The following is a 20,523-nucleotide window of genomic DNA, read 5'->3' as shown; positions in this document are numbered from 1 at the left end:
CCCCAGCCAGAATGTTACAGTTTTATAAGCATGAAAACCATAAGCATCTTTGTCAGTTACAGTCACAATTTTTCTTTTTGTTTTCTTTTTCGAGACAGGGTTTCTCTGTGTAGCCCTGGCTGTCCTGGAACTCACTCTGTAGACCAGGCTGGCCTCAACTCAGAAACTCCGCCTGCCTCTGCCTCCCACATGCTGGGATTAAAGGTGTGCGCCACCACTGCCTGGCAGTCAGTCACAATTTTTTTTTTTTTTTTTTGGTTTTTCGAGACAGGGTTTCTCTGTGTAGCCCTGGCTGTCCTGGAACTCACTCTGTAGACCAGGCTGGCCTCGAACTCAGAAATCCGCCTGCCTCGGCCTCCCAAGTGCTGGGATTAAAGGCGTGGTGCACCACCACCGCCCGGCAATTTTTTTATCCATCAGAGAATCGTTTGTTCTTTTGTGGTTAGGAACAATCATTATATTGTGAGGAAGACAAGAAGAATCAGCAGGAAACTGGCTAGCCATCTGGAGAATTCCCCTAGAGCCTGGGAACTTGAATTTAATTTCACCTTATGATCAAAATGGAGTCTGAAAACAAAATGGCAGTACTTAGGATAAGTCTCGTGTGTTTGATCTCAACAGCTGCATAGGTGGACCTGTCTCCTCAGTCTTCCCAAGGCTGTATGCTCTAGCCTTTCCTCAGAACCCACAAGGCCATGTATGATTAGGGCAAAGGTGCATGCAGCTAGCTGAGAGTCTGGGCGGGGAGGGGGAGGGTGTCCAGTGACCTGCTTACCACTTCTCTCTGGAGGAATAGAAACAGTCAACAAGCCCGGCCATACTAATCTTTCTAAGCAGTCATCATGGGCTTTACAAAGATGGTAGTTGTTTGGCTTAGAGGATAGTTGTTGCAACCGGCTCACTCTACCTGGCTTGAGACAAAAGACTTTAAAAGCCTGGTTAGTTACTATGTTGCGGCCTGCTCCACTCTGCTTGGCTTCAAACTGCCACTCTGTCTTCCGGTCAGGGTTTAGAGGGAGAGAGAGTGAGGATGAGGAGAAAAGACCCAAGGAATGGAGACAAGACAGACGTTCTGATCAAGTCTCTTTATTTGAAGGGAAATCTAGGGTATTTATACACTTTTGCCACACCCTTTGTAGGCGCGTGGATATGATGTAAGCTTTGGAGGCGTGGCTAGCATGTGGATAGCTGCTTTCTAGCCACTTTCTGCTAAAGGTCAGTTCCCAACAGGTCCCCTTTTTAATTATTTTTTCAAAAGGGAAGGCTGGGAAAACTTACGGAAACCATGCCTGTCCTAGGTTGGAACAAAGGACCCCAGCCTCCCTTTCCCGTCCTTGAATACTAAACAGCCATTGGTTGAGCTTCTGTCTTAGGATGGTGAGGCCTCCCTTCTTTTAGGGGCAAGGGTCTCGGTATGCTCTCTTACCCGTCATTGACTATCTGGCTTAGCACATAAGTTAGGGGTTAATCCTCGTCAGTCTTGATGAAAAAGGTTTCAGAGTCCCCTACTTCCAGCCTATAATAATGGACCTGTATGGGTTTCATTTGAATAGCATCTATCCATTGCCATACAAAAGCCATCAGTCTGTTGAACAGCATTAACCCGAGAGACAAGAGACTTAATGCCTAAATAGCCGGTATAACAGCAACACTCTTTTTAAAGGCAACACACAGAAATACAGAACTGATCATAGCTTTGATCTTAACAAAACAAGTAAGGAGTTTCCCTGTTCCTGCTCAATCTCAAACCCCAAAAACAACTATAACAACTGTGGTAGTGGGTTTAAACAATGTACCCCACTAAATCATAAGTCAGAGAATCAAGAGTCCAATAGAGCCACCCTGGAGATTCAGGTGGTGATGTCTCTTCAGCACTGATAACTTCCCAAGTCAGGTTTACTCTTTGATCTGTTCCAGCTTGAAGGCAATTGTGAAGCATCTTCATGTTTCCTTCATATTTCTTGCAAAGAAAAATATGCTTCTCAGGGGGTTTTCTCCTCCCTGGATTTGTTATTGTTGTCTATTTATTTAATCAGTCTCTCTGGCAGCCAACGTGCAGCATCTGCAGTTTGGGAATATATGCAAACAGAACCTCTTCCCCAGATAAGCACTGGATCTGGCCCATTTCAGGTTCCAGTTAATGGGTCTTTCCAGGGGACTGTTGCAAAATTCTTTTTGGTATCAGGATGCCAGAATCTATCTGCTGCAGATTTTCCTTCAGAATCCAAAGTTAAAAAATTTAAAATAAAGAGTGCATGATGAAGGATATTTCTAGGGGATCCCTTGGTAGGATACCATTCTCTTTTTTTAATTTTTGCAAATTGACATTTAATGGTTTGATGTGCCCTTTCTACCATACCTTGGCCCTGTGGATTATATGGAATACCCGTTTTATGTAGTATTCCCAATTTTTCACAGAATTGGTGGAAACTGGAGCTTGTATAACCTGGGCCATTGTCAGTTTTTATCTGTTTAGGCACACCCAATACTTTTTTGATTTGATTGTAGCAAGCATATGATCGATGTGCCAGCTGGGAGGGATTCCACTTCCTCTCTGGCACCCAGATGGGAACTTCCCAGATGTCTCTCGTGTCCCTGTCTTCCTGAGATGTCTCCCAGGGCGCAGCAGCTGGTGACCCCCCCCCATAGCACGTCTGCCAGTCACCTGTTTGTCTCCTCCCGAGACAAAAAATGGTTTACTGTCTCTTCAGACTGAAACAACTGCAGACTAAAACCAAAGTGCACTTTTCAGAAACCAAACAATTTACACAGACGGCCACATGAGAAACCAAACAATTTAGATAGACCAGCCACACAGCAACCAGACAGAAAACCACAGGTGAAATCTTACCTCCAAGTAGATTCTTGGAGATTAGGGTGGTTGCAGTTTCCCGGTCAGGGAACCAAAAATGTAAGGCCCCCATGAAGGGAGGACCTCACCTAAGCCTCAGGAATTCGAGGCCACCCAATAACTCACAAGACACCGAACTTGATGCAATCAGCAAGAGGTATATTTCCATCAACATGTTGAGGTCAAGACCCATAGCCAAAACAGGGGCAGTGGGGTCTGACCTCCGGGCTTTGGAGACAGAGAGAATTAAAAGCCAAAAACCACAACTCAGGGGGGAAATCACAACCCAGGGGGAGTAAAGGAGGGTTATTGGAGAGTACCTGTGGAAAGTCCCAGCCCATTATTCAGTTTGTGACAGGGTCCAAGGAACAGTCATGGGGAACATTTTATATAGGCTATTCTCCAAGAGCCTATTTGTAATCAACCATCTATCTTGTGGTCAGCCAAGTTCCTGAAACACAAAGCTCATGACCAAGCTGACCTGTACTCTTGGTTCTGCCCAGCCTGTTAGGAGATTTTGAGAATTTTTAACCCTTTCACTTTCAATTTTAAGTTTAAACTGAGACCTGAAATTCCTACAGCATCACTAAAAAGGAAAAACAACATTCCAGGCCATAAGCATTATATATATTTCCATCTTACATGTTTTTTTAAATCTTTAATAATGTTTAATGGTTTGCAATATATATGTTAAGTTTCTCTCTCTTCTTTCCTTCCTTCCTTCTTTCCTTCCTTCCTTCCTTCTTTTTTCTTTCTGGTTAGCTGAGAAAGGGTCTCATGTTACCCAGGTTGACCCTGAACTCATTGTGTAGGATGACCTTGAACTCTCAAGTGCTGGATTGCTGGTGTGTACAACCACATGTACTCGACCTCCACAAGGTGGAAGCAAGAGCTGACTTCCTAATGTTGTCTAGCCTCCATATGCATGCCATGGCATGTGCATGTGTGCACACATGTGCACACACAATAAATACAATAATTAAAATATATTCTAAGTGTCTTATGTACCTTCCCCCCACCATGAGCAAGCCTGAAGAGACCTTGGTTACCACAACAAGGTCAAGTGACGGGATCTAGGTGGAGTTACCCACCTTGGCTGCCCGGAACACAGAAGCGGAACTGCCCCTGGGCTTGCCTTGAGACATCTCCGGCGTGACCTGGAATGGACTATGGACTATCCCACCCATCTGGAACCAGGAGGGGTTGTGGGTTGGGTCTTCCCCTTTAAATTGAGAGCCGAACATTAAAGCTTTGGGCCTTGATCAGAGAACTTTGTCTTGGCCTCATCTCTTCTCGCCCTCCAGCCCCTTTCATTCCCAGCCCCCCTTTCAGGTAGACCCAGTTGACTTGTGGCCGCGGGCGGCTACAGTCTTATGTTATATGAACAGAATAGTTTCCCTAATTCCATTTTATGTTAGTTCATTATTAGTTCATAGAAATACGATTAATCGCCGGTTGTGGTGGCACACGCCTTTAATCCCAGCACTTGGGAGGCAGAGGCAGGCGGATTTCTGAGTTTGAGGCCAGCCTGGTTTACAGGCTATCCTGGAACTCACTCTGTAGACCAGGCTGGCCTCAAACTCAGAAATCTGCCTGCCTCTGCCTCCCAAGTGCTGGGATTAAAGGCGTGCGCCACCACTGCCCGGCAGCAACTCTTGTATTACGAAAGAAAGCACTTTATTGATGGCTGGCTTACAGTCTCAGAGGAAACATGGTGGCATGCATGGTGCTGGAAGAATAGCTGAGAGCTATATTCTGATCCACAGGCAGAGAGCCTGAGTCTGAGCGTTTGAAACCCCTAAGCCCATGTGCAGAGACATACCTTCAACAAGGCCACACCTCCTAAACCTTTAAATCTGTCTCAAATAGTGCCACTACCTGGTGACAAAGCATTCAAGCATATGAGTGGGGTTGGGGGAGCATTCTCATTCAAACCAGTACTGGGCTTGTTGGATATTTTTCCTGTGTGTGGAATTGAGGAGTCCTGAATCTAACCAAATGTGGGCTATCATTGGCTAGAAGCTCTGTTTCTCTGTGCTGTCTTGTCCGTTTTCATGTCAGGTCTTTCAGAATCAATGGGAATGATTCTTCCTGTCTTCTCTGTGCTGCTTCTTTCTTCATGGCATCTTTAGAAGGCTGCTTCGTGCCATGGCCTTGCTCACTGAGGTCCAGCACTCAGTCAGCCATGTAATTAGAATGTAGAACACATTGCTGCATCGCCCAACGTTAGCGTCAAATGCCAACTGTATGCTGGTGCTTTGGTGAGGGGGCAAGATGAGGTTCACATTACAGAACTGTCCTGGGCTTCTGTGGAAGGCTCTCACGATGAGGAGCACTGCCTTGGTTAAGTCCAGGAAGTGAGAGTGAGGAGATGGGGAGTTCACTATACAGCAGCCGCACCTTCAGACAATGTCGGCTATCAGGAGGCCACAGTGTTTCAAGTGTCCCTGCATATCTGGAATGTCCTCATCTGAGTGAGTCATGCAGACTGCATCCTAAGGTTCCAGTGATCACCCTTAAACTTGAACATTCACGTGTACAAACATGCAGATTTTTAGTAGTATATAACACTATCATTATTATATATAATCATAGTTGTACGTTTATTTCATTGCATGTACATACTAACTATATTAGTATGCATTGTAGATTAAATATATATAAAGTTCTGGGAGAAACGTGCCTGCCTTGGTTTTGCCCGACTTGGCTTTGATGGTCTATTGCCTCTCTGTCAACAAGTTCACACCTCATCACATATGTATTGCCACTCATACATATATGAGAACTACATATGGTCTTCAATCTTTTGATCCTCCCAAGTGCCAGGATTACAGGCATGGGTCACCAAGCCTAGCTGATACTTTTGCTTTCAGTCTGAGAAGAGCAGAAAGAAAAAGACTCCTCAGAGCTAAGCCTAGGTGGACTCTGGAGACTTTATGCGGGGGCTGGACCAGGCACCCTGATGGTGGGGACGCTGGTGAGAACTACGGAGTGCTGTTGGCCATCACAAATGGAGAATCCATGTTGGAGTCCCTTAAGAATGTTCAAGTCCTGTCAGGTGCTCTGAAGCTGTCACTGACATTTGAGGGGCTACAGGGCATTCCTGCTGTAAAGCTGCAAGGTTTCCTGATGCCGGCTACTGTCTTTTTATGGGACACTACCAGACAATAGCTTTGTAAGTCCTGCCAGTTCACAGAACACACCCAGAAGGCTGCCCTCTCTTGACTATTGTGTGTATCTTACTGCCACCCCACTGAGGTTTAGAGATTGCCAAAGCCACCCGGCCAGACCCCTGTCTTCTTCTCACTGTGCTGGACCCCATCCAATTGTAGTAACTGCTGCGGGGAGGCATCAGCCTTGGTTCTACCCGCAACCTGGACCCAGAGAAGGGGCTCAGCAGGTGGTAGAACAGGCTTCCTCTCCTAGGGAGGTGGATTGAAATGTGGAGTAAACCCTAGGACCCTGCTCAAATCTGGTATGACGATGGAAGTTTACCCGCTTAGAGGGTTATTCTGACGTGTAAAGAGGTGCGGGGGCCCTGTACAGAACCCCAGAAGGGATGTGAGTTGTGAGGCTCGGGTTTATTCGGCGCCTGGCAGCGAGGGGCGGGCCCTGCACGCAGGCGTTGTAAACTAGCGGGGCAGGCGCAGTGCGCACGGTGGCAGCGACGGCGACAGCAGGTGGGTCGCAGCGGGTCTGGAGGGACCGCTGCTGGGGGAATGTAAATGCAAGAGAAGGCTTGGGTGTCTTGGGGCCCAGGGGCATGGCGGAGGCAGCTGGCCTCAGCAGCAGCGGCTGCGGAGCATATGGAGAGGGGAGGTGTACGACAGCAGCTTTCACATCCGGGATTCAGGCCCTTGCAGCCCTGGCCTCCTGGCCTCAGGTGAGCTGATCCTCCAACCTAGCAGAAGAGGGGGTGATCGCTCTTCTCTGAGGCCGAGTGTCCCTTTGGCCACGTTCCCGGCTGCAGGAGCCGCTCCTGTTCCGGGTCCTGACAACCTGGCCCTGCTCCAGGAAAGCCTCCTATTTCTCCTTGCTCACGGTGCAGCCTGTTCCAAGCCTGTTCTTAAGCAACCTCCCACTCACCCACAGAACCACCTACCTGGTTCACAGGTCCGCTGCAGGTCCGCTCCTCCCTGCCACTTTTACGGCCCTGAAGGCTGCCAGGAAGGACCTCCATGCTTTCCATCCCTCTTGTCCACAGTCTCTGACACTCGTCCCGTTCAAGCCTTCTAAAGTAGGTCCACGGTACAGGTGTCCTGCGCTCCTAAGGAGAGGAGGCGAGGACTGGGGTGGGCTGTCTATGAAAGAATGGAGAATGGCTGGTTATTCCTGCTGTCTGTCCCCAGTAGGTTCCAGAAGCTGGCTCAGTACTCCGTCTGCCATGGCCCGAGGACTGCCCAGCACTGCCCGTTTGGCACACTTCTGCCGGAAACTGAACCGTCTGAAGCCGCTGGAAGAGTCTAGCATGGAGACATCACTGCGGCGCTGCCTGTCCACACTGGACTTGACCCTACTGGGTGTAGGTGGCATGGTGGGATCTGGTCTCTATGTGCTCACAGGCACAGTGGCCAAGGACATGGCTGGCCCTGCTGTGCTCTTGTCCTTTTTAGTGGCTGCTGTAGCCTCCCTGCTGGCAGCCCTATGCTATGCAGAGTTTGGAGCCCGTGTGCCCCGTACTGGCTCTGCATACCTATTCACTTACGTGTCCATGGGAGAAATATGGGCATTCCTCATAGGCTGGAATGTGCTTCTGGAATACCTCATTGGAGGTGCTGCTGTGGCCCGCGCCTGGAGTGGCTATTTGGATGCCATCTTTAACCACAGCATTCGAAACTTCACAGAGTCTCACATGGGTATCTGGCAGATGCCCTTCCTGGCCCACTATCCAGATTTTCTGGCTGCTGGCATTTTACTTGTGGCTTCTGCCTTTGTCTCCTGTGGAGCCCGGGTCTCCTCCTGGCTTAACCACACCTTCTCAGCCATCAGTCTGATTGTGATCCTCTTCATCATCATCCTGGGGTTCATCCTGGCCCGTCCTCACAACTGGAGTGCAGAAGAAGGTGGTTTTGCACCCTTCGGCTTCTCTGGCATCCTGGCTGGCACAGCCACCTGTTTCTATGCCTTTGTGGGCTTTGATGTCATTGCTGCCTCCAGTGAAGAAGCCAAAAACCCACGGTGGGCTGTGCCTATGGCCATTGCCATCTCCCTTGGCCTGGCAGCTGGTGCCTATATTCTGGTCTCCGCCGTGTTAACCCTCATGGTACCTTGGCACAGCCTGGACCCTGACTCAGCACTCGCTGATGCCTTCTACAGGCGGGGCTACAGCTGGGCTGGCTTCATTGTGGCAGTTGGCTCTATCTGTGGTAAGGAAGCCTCTGGGCAGGGTGGGAGGGGCCCTGCCCCAAACCCCTCAAAATAATTTCATTTATGCCCCAGCTTTACAAGTTGTGTAATGAGTTCATGAAAACACTAAGTTTTAGAGACTTGCTCATCTTCTCCCCACCACTTGCACACAGAACAGCAGTCTGGAAGTGCACGCTTACAGGTCCTTGCCAGGCAGACCTCGAGCTCTCAAAAGGTTCATTAATTGGCCTCAACAGAAGTGTCCCAGTCCTAGGGGGGAGGTGAGAAACCAATACCCTTGGTATGCATCCTGCCTGTGAGCCTCGTGGAGGCCCCTCTGAGCGTATCTGCTGAGCTGATTGCCCCCTGTGCTCTGCTGCAGCCATGAACACGGTCCTGCTCAGCAACCTCTTCTCCCTCCCACGCATCGTCTACGCCATGGCTGCTGACGGGCTCTTCTTCCAGGTGTTTGCCCGTGTACACCCCCGGACACAGGTGCCTGTGGTAGGAATCCTGGTGTTTGGGGTCCTCATGGCTCTCCTGGCACTGCTGCTGGACCTCGAGGCACTGGTGCAGTTCCTGTCCATCGGCACCCTGCTGGCCTATACCTTTGTAGCCACCAGCATCATTGTGCTGCGCTTCCAGAAAACCTCTCCACCCAGCTCCCCTTGCCTAGCCAGCCCCGGCCCCACAGCTAAGAAGTACGACTCCTTCTCAGACCATATACAGCTGGTGGGTGCTGCGCAGACCTCGATGTCTGAGCCTGGGCAGCTGCGACCAGCCCTGAAGCCCTTCCTGGGCTTCCTGGATGGATGCAGCCCTGGAACTGCTGTGGCCTGGGCACTTGGCATCTTGGTGGCCTCAGCTATCTCTCTGGCGTGTGTGCTGGTCTTTGGGAACTCAGACCTGCACCTCCCACGGTGGGGCTATGTCTCACTGCTGGTCATCACTGGTGCTGTCTTTCTGTCCAGCCTCCTGGTCCTAGGGGCTCACCAGCAGCAAAAGAAGCAAGATACTTTCCAGGTACGCCCCATCCCCCACCCCATGTCTCATTGACAGTGTTCCTTCTCAGTCCTCCCTGTTCCCTCTCACCCAGCCTCTTAGGCTGCCTGAGAATGCACCTGGGCTCATGGGGCTAGGGAAATAGGTTTGTCCATTCTTACTTGCTCCAGCTTCCTGCATGGCGTGGGTACACATAGCTCCAACTCTCCAGAGATGAGGAAGGGTTCTGGGAATTTCCTGTCAGGCTCTGGACTGGCATATGGATCTTACAGCCAAGTTCAGCCTCACTCTTGCACCCTCAGATCCCTTTGGTGCCTCTGACTCCTGCCCTGAGCATCCTTCTCAACATCTGCCTCATGCTGAAGCTGAGCTACCTGACCTGGCTGCGCTTTATCTTCTGGCTGCTGGTCGGTGAGTGGGGCCTGGCTTGGACCCGAGTATATTACAATGGGGAGGACAAAGAGGTCAGGTGGGATTGAGACCTGCCCCTCATGCTCACGCCCAACCTGCAGGGCTTGTCGTGTATTTTGGCTATGGCGTCTGGCACAGCAAGGAAAACCAGAGGGAGCCATTGGAGCTGACTACTGCACACTACGTGGTCTTCCCCAGCAGCAGCCTGGAGGAAACTGTGCAAGCTGTGCAGCCCGCTAACCAGTCACCAGTCCAGGAGTCAGGTTGTACTGAGTAGCTGGCCATGGAGGCCGGCTCACAGAGGTCTTCACATCCTCAACAGCCAGAGGCCAGAAGAATAGCTGCCTACTCAAGGAAGCTTGGGTTTGAAGCCTGCCCAAACTGGGCTAGGAGTGTTCTCAGAGCCTCAATGCAGGAACTGAGTCTTCGCTTATCATGGAACAGGCCGTGACTAGTGCTGGTGTGGACTCGGTGCCCACTGTCTACCTGTTTATGATTAACTCTGGATACCTGGGCAAGTGGGGCAGAGTGGGCAGGGAAGTGGCTTTAGCCCCTGAGACCCAGAATAATAACTAATCAGCTAGTGTTGTGACCAGCTATCATGTACACTGTGGTATTCTTCATAGCACTGAGGTCTCACCTGCCTGGAGAACCAAGCAATTGTCCCTAGTCCACAGCAGAGACAGAAGGCCTGCCAAAGTCTCTCTGAGGAGGAAAGCTTCATGCATGATGTGAAGAGGGGCATGTGACAAGACAGGAGCAGATTTCTGACATGTCCTCAGCAAGGGTGTGCGTGTGCATGCATGTGAATGAGTGTGTGCATGTGTGCATGTGCATGTGTGCATGTGTGTGTGCACATGTGTGTTCATATGTGAGTGTGTGAGTGCATGTGTGTGTGTGGTACTGGATATGGGAGCCAGGGCCTTGAGATTATTAGATAAGCCTACACTACTGACATACAGCCCCCAGACCCCTGAATGTCCTCTAGCAGGGAATATGTATCACAATCTGGACTCAAGATAGGAAACTCAAAAAGACATGGGCTGCCAGGATCTTTTGGCTTTCCTGGGCTCCCAGGGCTCAAAACATGTGTCCAAGGTCTGCCTAGGGACATCGGAATGCACTGAACAAGCACATGCCCCCAAGACACTCTCCCCAGCCCATCCCTGAACACCCAGGCGGTCACCCTTGCAGTACACACTGTGTACAGACTGAGTTAACCAGTGTTTCCAAGTTCAGGCTCCTGGCCACAGCTCACTCTCTTATTGTCTCTGTAGACCCTGGAAATGTTTTCAGATGAAGCCCTTGGGTTCATCTCTGGGGCAACAGTGTCCCTGGGAAGTGGGCTTGGATTACATTAGTGGCACACTCGGGTATGCGTGGATGCACAGGCACTTGGGCCTGCATCCACTACTTCCAGGTGGCTGTGCAGCTACAGTTCAAAGAGGGAGAAAGCCCTAGGTCTCTGCTGTACCTCCCCCTGGGGTCCCCATGGCTGGGCTCTGTCTAAGGTGGCCATCTCCCTTTTCTCCCTTTAAGGACTACACAGAAAGCTAAGCAGCTTTGTCAAGCTTTACTTCAGCAGTCACATCAGGGTTCTCTGGACCCCGCCCCCAGGACTACTGTTTCCATGTGAACCACCTCCAGAAGCCATGCCTTCCCACCCCAGCCCTTTGCAGGCCACAGCCCAGGCTGAGTGGCACTAGGATTCCAAAGGCTTTTGGAGGCTGTGGAAGCCTGGAGATCCCAGCTGTTGCTGCTGTCTTCACCTCAGTCTTGGCACGCCCTTGGTGACCACACATCCACAACAAAACTGCCTCTTTACTTCCCGGGATGCACACTTCCTAAACTGTGGCCCACACTGGGACCAAGAAAGTTTCTGCAGCCTGTCCTTGCCATCCTTTCTATGGGCTCTGGTACATGGGGAAAATCTCACTAAGGGAAGAATCAGGCCTCACAGATCCAGAACCAGCCAGCCCTAAGGAACCTCGGTGCCCTCCATGAAGAACATACCTCAAAACTAGGGCACTCTGGCTGGAGCCAGAGTCAGGTACTTCAAAGTAGGTTGAGGTGGCCAGGACTGACTTGATGGCAGTATATCCTAGCTGTGCAGCTTCTCACACCTTAGGCTCCTGAGAAACCTGGTAGCCAGGGCCGGGGGTGGGGTGGGGAGGCGGGGAGAGGGGAGAGCTTGAACTGGATGGCAGAGTCTCCCAGCAGACATATAGGAAGTTCCAAGGATACCAGCCACCACTCATTCAGACACATTGTGTGCCCCCATCCCAGGCTGAACCTAGGAGGGAGTCTGCATGTAGAGTCTGGTAGAGTTACCCCAACCTCCTTTCCAGTCCTGCTGAAGCTTTGTCCTCAATGTTCCCAAGCCACAACCCTCCTCCTTCCCAAGCCCTAAACTTTAACCAACAGGAAGAGGGTGTAAGCCTCAGGAATGGATCGGCCAGTGTGTGACAGTTATCCAGAGAGGTCACTGGTGCATGGATGCCTGGGTCCCAACAGCAGCAGCATGGGGCAGGTGCAAACCACTCCTAAAACACTTGGGCAGCAGGGTTAGCAGGTGAGCAAGCTGGCTCAGTCTATGCGTTGTTGGTCGTTGCCTTTGGGGCTCTTGCCTACAACAGATTAGGAATCTGGCTAGCATCCCCCAAAGTGTGGTAGAACCCATTGCTCAGACAGAGTGACCTCAGCTCTGGGACACAAGCAAGCCCACAACTCACCTCTTCATACTTGGTCCTCCAGTAGAAACCGGCCTCTCTATCCACATACAATAGCAGCAGGTCACAGAGGAAGGTGACCTGGAAGAGGCAGAGTTCTCAACTTGCCCTCCCTTCACCAACCAAGCTCCCACCCAAGAAACAATATGCCGATCCAGTGGGTACCAGCAGGCTCTGGCTGGTGGATACTACAGCCAAAGAGAACCTTAGGTGGTTAAACTCACCACACCCAGCCAAGCTGCTCCGGTGCCCAGTGTGATGGCCGTAGGGATGAGCGCAAACTTCCCTGCCTGAGAGACCTGGGATGAACCTCTCGGGCTGTGGCTGTCCTCCCAAACCTCCACAAATCCTTCCCCTGGTCTGAACTTTACCTGCCCAGTGACAAGAATGTCAAAACGGATCCCATAGAGCTTCAGCAGGCTCCGGGCCTCCACGCCTGAGGTTGCCCACCAGTGATTGGCTGTCCTGGGGATAGCAGAGAAGACTCCAGTGTTTGCATGCTGCATTCCAGGCTAGATTATCCACTGACTCTACCTGGTCCTGAGTCCTAAGGCTCCACATAGGTTTTAAGGACAGAACCTGAACCTGAGCTGGGCCTGACTGGAGGGAGAGCCCTGCTTCTCAGGGTCAGAAAGGGGCATGAAGCATGCTGGGATAGATCCTGGCCGCTCAGCTCTGGGAGAAGGAAGGCAGGATAGCCGTGAGGGCTGGTGGAACTCTGAGGCAAGGACGTCTTTCAGCACAGAACCAGAGAAGAAATCAATGCAGGTGCTTTAGAAGAGTCATCCCAGCAGAGGGGTGCCAACAAGGGCCCGAGGGCAGAGAAGCACCTCACGAGGTTGTACAAGGTAGGGAGCCAAGCACAGCGAGCCATGGTCAGTAGGCCTATGGCCACCTGTGCACACCTGTGTAATAAAATGATATTACCTGGCAGGAAGATCCCAAGATTCTCTTGGAAAACTAAAAGATATGACAATATTTATAATTTAAGATCTCTGGATGCTTCTGGGATCAGAAAATAAAAACTTCAGGAATACTAATAACATAGTGGGAAAATATAAAATGTTAGATTTAATCTACCAATAGCTTTTTCCTACTTCCTTCTTTCTCCTCCCACCTCTGTCCTCCCTCCCTCTCTCCCTCCCTCCCTCTCTCTCTCCTTTTCTCTTTCCTCCCTGCTCCTCCTCCTTCTTCTCCACCAGGTTGCCTCAGACTGGCTATAAAGCTAAGGATGACTCTGCACTCCTGATCTCCCCTCTCTGCCTCCTGAGGGCTGAGATTAGGGATCACAAACATGTACTATTGTCCAGCCACCCAATGTCCAGAGTTGTTTGTGACAATGTGATCGTGGTGGAAACATTCCTTGACAGTGTTGGGGAGGTTGAGCACCTACTATCTAATATTTACTCTCAAATAGTTCTGAGGCCACAGGCCCAATCCCTAGTGCTGCCAAGGAAAGAAAAGACAACACTAGCACACCAGGTGTGGTGATTTGAATAAAAATGCTCCTCAGAGACCCATGTGTGAATGCTTGGCCCATAGGGACTGGCACTATTTATTAGGAGGTGTGGCCTTGCTGGATGAAGCGCTGCATTGTGGAGGTGGGCTTTGAGGTCTCCTACGTTCAAGCTGTGCCCAGTGTGGCACACAGTCTCCTTCTGCTGCCTACAGAACTCTCCTCCTCTCACCATGTCTGCCTGCACTCCACCATGCTTCCTTCCATGATGACAATTGCCTAAATCTCTGAAAACTGCAAGCAAGCCCCAAAGAAATGTTTCCTTTATAAGAGTTGCCATGGTCGCCGGGCGGTGGTGGCACACGCCTTTAATCCTAGCACTTGGGAGGCAGAGGCAGGTGGATTTCTGAGTTCGAGGCCAGCCTGGTCTACAGAGTGAGTTCCAGGATAGCCAGGACTACATAGAGAAACCCTGTCTCGGAAAAAAAAAAAAAAAAAAAAAAAAGAGTTGCCATGGTCATTATGTCCCTTCACAGCAACGAAGAAACCAGGTCAGAAGTATATGAATATTTGTTTTACTAGTCTGAATTTTTCCACAGAATTTTTTTCCCATAGGGAAATTAAAAATTAAAAGCGTCTTTGCTCTAGGTAGACAGGGTCATCTGGGAGAGGCTAGGAAAAGATCTTCAGGTGGGGAACAGGCAAGTGAGGGAAGTGAGGTGGAGCCCAGGACTGGGAACAGCCCAGGATCCTTGTATACACAGCAGAGACCCTGAGTCCGAGCTGGTGTGCTCTGTTCCAGTGGTCACAGGGAAACAGGTGGAGGGAGCACTAGACCAGGAACAGTAGACAGCACAGCAATAAGGGCCATACCTGAAGTTGTACCCCCTTTCCTGCAGCTGGAAAGAGTACTGGGGACAGCAGTCAGAGCCTTTCGTGTCCAGGTTGCAATCCCAGTGGACGTTGATGCCCACAGCACCACCCTGCACACAACACATCCTGTTCCACTGGTATATGGGCCTGAGAACCTGCCCCTGAGCTGCAGGACTCTGTCCCAAACGACTTACCAACAATGCCAGGTCCTCAAAGTCCCCTCCAGCCATGGCCACAAGGTCCCCGATGCGGAACACTGGGCAGTACGGACTGGAGAGAGGGTCATAGAGACAATGCTTGAAGTAGGTGTTGTCCCAGGTATCTAAGGCATTGGTTCTAGAAAGGACATTGATAGCATTCAGATGACTCAGGCGGCATGAGGAAACTGGGCTCAGCCGAGACCTGCCCCTGCTACCTGGAGAAGTTGAACTTGCTGAAGGTTACAGTATTTTTGATGAAGAGTGTGAAGTTCTTGGCCTGAGCTAGCAGGGGCTTCCTGAAGATAGACAGAATACTGGCATCATTTTGCTTATAATGGGACCCTGCCCTGGGAGAGAGAGGAGACTTACCTGGGCACAGCACCACTCTCCACTGGGCACCAGCTCCAGATCTCACAGGTCCTGTGGGTTCCGTTGAACACTACACACTGACCAGTCTTTATGCCTTGAAAACACAACATGAGCTCCAAGGCCTCAGATCTCCACGGGTCCTGAGGAGGTCGTGGGGTATGGCTTGTCGGCAGAATGGGATGATGCACAGACAAGCTCAGCAGGGCCCGCATTCAGGGACCCCCAGTATTTCCTCCCCTTCCCTCATTCTAGCAGAGTCATGAGAGGTCCAAGTCCACAGTTACCATGGCTGTATGTTCCTGTCTCCCCTTCAGGACAGTCCTCATCAGTCCAGCAGTTAGCCAGAGGAACGGAAGGATGCTGAGGAAGGTAAGAGAGACCCTTGTCACCAATAGCACAGACTCAGCATCACAGATTGCAAAGACAAGAACCCCAGCTTCCACCAGGGTAGCCTGAGTCTGGATGCATAGGGAAGGTACAAACTAAAACCAGGGAGGGAAGAGCCATCGGCAACATGGTGAAATGGTGGTATAGGACTGTGTGCCCAGAGCAAAGCCCCACCCTCCTGACAGTTCTGTCCCTGATAGGTCACTGAGGTCCAGCTCTTCTGTCCAGCTGGAATAACAGAGCAGGGGTGGGGTGCTAAAGAACCATAGAAGGACAAACTAGTGACACTCAGTATGTGTGGTGTAGCTACCAAAGAGCAGGGCCTAAGGTCATAGGGACGTATACAGGGTGGAAAGCCCCCTACCCCCGGGGCCAGTCTTTTCTGCCAAACATGGACATTGTGTCTACATAAGGCCAAAGAGTCATGGGGGAGCACTACAAGGGAAAGGTAGGTGAGATTCCTGGGGGTCTCTGACCTAAGAGAGGAAGCAGCCTTGAGCTTCAGGGCCCTCTGGGAGGACCATAACACCATGGAAACAAAAATGGCTGAGGGATTGAAAAGCCAGAAGGAGACTTAGGACTTTTGTGAAGCCATGATCCAATGCCAAGGTCAGAGGACACCCACCTTCTCTGGTCTGTTGTCCCAGCCTGTGTCTATGTCTCCAAATCCTTCAGACTCCTCTCAGACTCTGTGATGAGAGGCGGGCACCTCTACCCAGCAGTCCAAAAGATGAGAGGCCAAGGGTCTCTTCCGTGCACTCACTCTGGCTCATACACAAGTCCAGTTTCTTAGCAGGACTCAGAGGGTCCATGAGATCCTGGGTTGTCCTTCCCATAACCTAGCCCAGATCTAGTCTCCAGCCACACTGAGCAGCAGGAATGTATCCCGAGACACCTCATCCCCTAAAGCAGCTCCTGCTGCTGCCTTGGCATCCGGCTGCAGCCACACTGGTCGTATCACCAGCTCCTTTAAGATTTAGTCCTTGCACTTCCCTGAGTCTCCCCACTGTGGCCTCTGCCCTGTGTGAGGATCATGGAGCCTTGGCTGGACAACAACTGCAACTTGAGGTTCAGGGGGTTGACGTTCTGCCAGCACAGCACAGGGCCTAGCCTAGATGCCTGGTGTGGAGAGTGGGTGTCAAGAAAGGTGTGCAGAGGGATATGACACTTGGGATGAGCACGTGCTTGGAGAAACCAGGTCACTAATCTTCCAAGAAAACCAGGCAGGAACTCTGCTTATTCTCAGGAAACCTGGTCATCAGGTCTGGTGAGCAACTGCCCAGCTACTGGAAGTTCACAAGAACGAGCAAAAGCCTCAGTCAGGGAAAGAGGAAGCACCATATGCTTTCTAAGAAGTCGACATGTAGGTTTGGTGACATTTTAATGCTGTCTGCATGCTTCTAGAAGTGTGAATATTGTCTAGGCTCCCTGAGGGAGAATCATCCTTTGTACACATATGTCACCTCCTTTGTAGATAGGTGTCAACCATGAACATGTAACAGTCCCTGAAATTGTGATGTGACCAAATACCAGAGCCTAGAGTCCAGCTAAGCAGAGGTTGGCGTTGAATGTGGTGCATATCTGAGATGGATCCTAACTGTTCACACGGAAACCTTGGTTGGTGAGAGCTAGTGTGCTCTCTGGAAGACTGTCTGGAATATTCCCTGACAAGGGGAAAGGGTGAGGTTGGGAGTGGACGTGTGGGTGCCCCCATGGCTGTGTGAGAGTCTAAGAATGGAGAAGGGACAGACAGGGACACCCAGAGATCATATATTGCCCGAAGGCAAAGCAGAGTGTGCTAGCTTGTCCCCCAGATGAGTTCGGACTCGGGATACACTAATAGAAGCTGGCAAAGAGGAGAAGTGATCTTCCAGTTTGCCTCCTGCCAGTAATGCTCAGGTGAGTGTGTGCCTCGCTGTAACCCAGAGGCAGGACCGGCATGGAAAAGACGCTGAACATTTCGATGAAACTGTCCCACTCAGAGGTCTGGTGTTGTGGAGGTTGGAGAACCCAAGGAGTGTCCTCAGGTATTGTGCCTGTAGCCCATAACTGGGTTACCCTTGGGCATGTGACTGAACATGTGCAACCCTAATCACCTGTTTAGGGGAGTTAAATATTCCTAGTGGACAGCGGGTGTAAAGACTTGGTGAAGTGACTTCTAGAAAAATGTAGCCCTTTTCCTGAAATAGACATACCAAGTTGGGACTGAGCTTTGAGCCAGTGTGAAGGGACAGGGCTGACAAGAGGAATAGGGGGGTGTTAGAGACTCTGGACAAACTTACCTCAGGGCATCTGCCCTGGACTTGAGCTGGTGTCACAAGGAAGTTGGTTACCAGGAAGAACACATTCTCTCCCTAGAAGGCAAGGCTGGAGGTTGACCTTAGCTGAGAGGTTAGATGCTGCTGGCCTGATTTGTTTGCTTTCTGTTGCTCTCAGTGCTGGGAATGGAACTCAGAGGTACAGCCCAGCCTAGGTAGCCTGGATTTTGCGGGAATAGTTCTTGGCCTCACCTAGTTACCAACTTTGTCCGCAGAAAGTGCTGTCCAGTGAGTCAGGTGAAGCTGGCTAGGTTTATGGCCTCTTCTGAGCCCAGAGAGTGACATGCCTCTATCTATAGCTTCCAATCAAGTTTCATTTCAAATTCTCATGCACCCAACCCAAAGTGAGGACAGAGAGAGCCTGCTGATCACGGCACTAGCACTGGTGTGTGTGTGTGTGTGTGTGTGTGTGTGTGTGTGTGTGTGTGTGTGTGTCTGAGGCCCTCAGAGGCCAGAAGACAGCACTGAGTCCCCTGTAACTGGAATGACAAAAAGCCGTGAGCTACCATGTGGGTTCCAGGAACAGAACCTATATTCTCTGCAAGAGCAGCCAGTGCTCTCAACAACTGAGCCATCTCTCCAGCCTCTGACTTTCAATTCTTTCATCAATGGAAAAGATGAACTTGACCCAAGATCCCTCAGTGATAACAAGAGGACTTCAGAAAGCTCAAACCCGGAGTTCCCAGCCCTACTTTTCACTTCCAAGCATAAATCGTGAGCCTAAGATACTTCATTCCTTCTCAGGTATCTCTGTGTGTGTGGTGGGTGGGGTGATTTTTGTTTTTGTTTGTTTTGTCATACTAGCATTGAAGCTAGGAGTTCTGCATGCTAGGCAAGCCCTCTGCCATGGAGCTCCATCGCTAACCTTCCTTTTAAAGGAAGTTCTGCAGGCACTGGCTTCTTGACTTGGGAAGCTAAACATCCCTGAAAGCTGTTTCCTCAGATTGACTCAGAACCCCTCTGAGAGTCCGCTTCCCAGGCCCTTCACCCACCCTCCGGCTCCTATGTCTGTCATGCACAGCAGCTGTGCGGCTGCTGGTGGTGGCTGAAGGACTCTGGCCTCCTGCAGCAGCACTGGGTCCTACCTGTGAGGGCTTCACAAAGTCAGCAACATCCCACAGCCGGCTCTCCAGCTCCTTAATCTGGGTTACAGAAACACCCTTGAGTTTGGTGATGACAGAAATCTGGGGGTCTATGTCCCATTCCTGGTAGCCTTTTTTGGCCAAGAGGGCCCACCTAGGGAGAGGATGATGGGCAGTAGAATGTCCAGATGAGGCATAGCTCTGCCCACACACTAGGCTCCCAGACCAACAGTGAGGGCCTCCACCCTCTGTCTAGCTGCACCTCTTGCTCTAACCCCTGAACAGGTGGAGCTCCCAGATGGACCTGTCCACCCTGGCCACTCACAGCCTTCACACACTCAGCAAACCCTCCCTCCTCAAAGACTTCAGACATCCGGCAGGTAGTCTCTGAGAGGCTTAGTGCTGTGTTCCTCAGAGAATTACTGCCTCCTGCCGCATCCGGGTGCCTCTGGCAGAACTGCAGGCTCACAGAGACCAAGATGAAGCTGAAGACAAAACCCCTTATGTGGGCGCGTGGCTTCTGCTGCCCTCTAAATGGATGAAAATCCCTTCTGACTACCTCTCACCCCCGTTCGTTCGCATTTTCCCACCAGCTGGGGTTCTAAAAGCCAACGTTTAGCCCTCCGCCAGCAAGACGCCCCACACCAGGCTCTGCAGCCTGGTCAGGAGCAGTTCTTACCCTATCACGTAGGCTAGTACTCCCAGCTGCAGCAGCCTCTGGGAGATGCCCACCCGACAGTTCCTGGTCATCACATATTTCTCTGTCTTGTAATCCAGAAACCCCCAGCTCACGAGTGCTGCTGCGGCTGCAGAAGCCATGTTCCCAGTTCCTGCTGGCTACGACTGCATGAGTCAGCAGGCAACTTCAGCCGCAGCTGAACTGGAGGCCAAGCAGCCATGCACGGGATTCAGGCCAGTGTTGTTAAAGGGACATCTCGAATTCAGCAGGATCCGGCTCCTGCCTCAGTCCCAAACCCCAGCTGATGTACCCTCCCTCCTATCCAGAGTCCCTGGGTTGGGACCCTACACATACCGAGAGGAATAGACCTGTCCCTACCCACTCACTCTGCTTTCTTATACTGTGGGCAGTCAATACGGGGTAACAGAAGCCCAGAGAAGGGGCTCTGAACTCAAACTTGCAGATTCCAAAGAGTACAAGTTGGGTTTGAGATACCCCTGCTGGCGCTTCAGTATAGCAACGCTAGATCTTGAGAGAAAGCTCAGACCCTCAGGCAGTGGCCGCATAGCTGTGGTCCCAGAGACCTAGGCTCCTGGTCTTCCCTAGAGCCAAGCGCAGTAACTAAAACACTTGGTTCTGGAGTCAGACTAAAACAGTCTGCGAAAGGAACATGAAGGAGGTGGCTACCCCCCCCCCCCCCCCCCCCGTGCATGGCAGCGGTATGTGCCGTAGGCAGCCCTGGGAAAGAGCTTGCCAAGGTTGTGTTTCTTCTGCAAACAAAACCCGGTTCCCAGGACGACCATGAGGTAGGAGGGAGCAC

The 20,523-nt window shown here is 51.1% G+C and overlaps 2 protein-coding genes across 9 annotated transcripts; one reads left to right on the top strand and one right to left on the bottom strand.

The window, feature by feature from the left end:
- The first annotated feature begins 6,460 nt into the window (after window positions 1–6,460).
- Window positions 6,461–10,207, top strand: Slc7a4 (solute carrier family 7 member 4). Of its 7 annotated transcripts, XM_076942564.1 has the most exons (6): window positions 6,517–6,531; window positions 6,965–7,088; window positions 7,201–8,217; window positions 8,580–9,220; window positions 9,502–9,610; window positions 9,712–10,207. In XM_076942564.1, the coding sequence occupies exons 3-6, from the start codon at window positions 7,236–7,238 to the stop codon at window positions 9,885–9,887; spliced, it is 1,908 nt and encodes a 635-aa protein (XP_076798679.1). In that variant the 5' UTR covers window positions 6,517–6,531; window positions 6,965–7,088; window positions 7,201–7,235; the 3' UTR covers window positions 9,888–10,207. The 7 variants fall into 7 exon arrangements, with proteins under 7 accessions (XP_076798678.1, XP_076798680.1, XP_076798679.1 ...); XM_076942563.1 differs by lacking the exon at window positions 6,965–7,088 and having other exon boundaries at window positions 6,461–6,531; XM_076942565.1 differs by lacking the exon at window positions 6,965–7,088 and having other exon boundaries at window positions 6,490–6,531; window positions 7,204–8,217.
- Window positions 10,208–11,164: 957 nt separating this feature from the next.
- Window positions 11,165–20,371, bottom strand: P2rx6 (purinergic receptor P2X 6). 2 transcript variants are annotated; one of them, XM_034514711.2, is made up of 12 exons: window positions 19,704–20,369; window positions 19,028–19,178; window positions 17,907–17,978; window positions 15,522–15,597; window positions 15,238–15,331; window positions 15,084–15,164; window positions 14,863–15,004; window positions 14,669–14,778; window positions 12,711–12,804; window positions 12,564–12,629; window positions 12,343–12,420; window positions 11,165–12,237 (listed from the first exon to the last, which is right to left on the bottom strand). In XM_034514711.2, the coding sequence occupies exons 1-12, from the start codon at window positions 19,841–19,843 to the stop codon at window positions 12,202–12,204; spliced, it is 1,140 nt and encodes a 379-aa protein (XP_034370602.1). In that variant the 5' UTR covers window positions 19,844–20,369; the 3' UTR covers window positions 11,165–12,201. The 2 variants fall into 2 exon arrangements, with proteins under 2 accessions (XP_034370602.1, XP_076798683.1); XM_076942568.1 differs by having other exon boundaries at window positions 12,564–12,804; window positions 19,704–20,371.
- Window positions 20,372–20,523: the final 152 nt, after the last annotated feature.

The sequence above is a fragment of the Arvicanthis niloticus genome, chromosome 12, assembly GCF_011762505.2.
Source record: "Arvicanthis niloticus isolate mArvNil1 chromosome 12, mArvNil1.pat.X, whole genome shotgun sequence".
NCBI lineage: Eukaryota > Metazoa > Chordata > Mammalia > Rodentia > Muridae > Arvicanthis > Arvicanthis niloticus.
The sequence above is the reverse complement of the archived record's forward strand: the minus strand, read 5'-3'. Positions and strand labels throughout refer to the sequence as shown.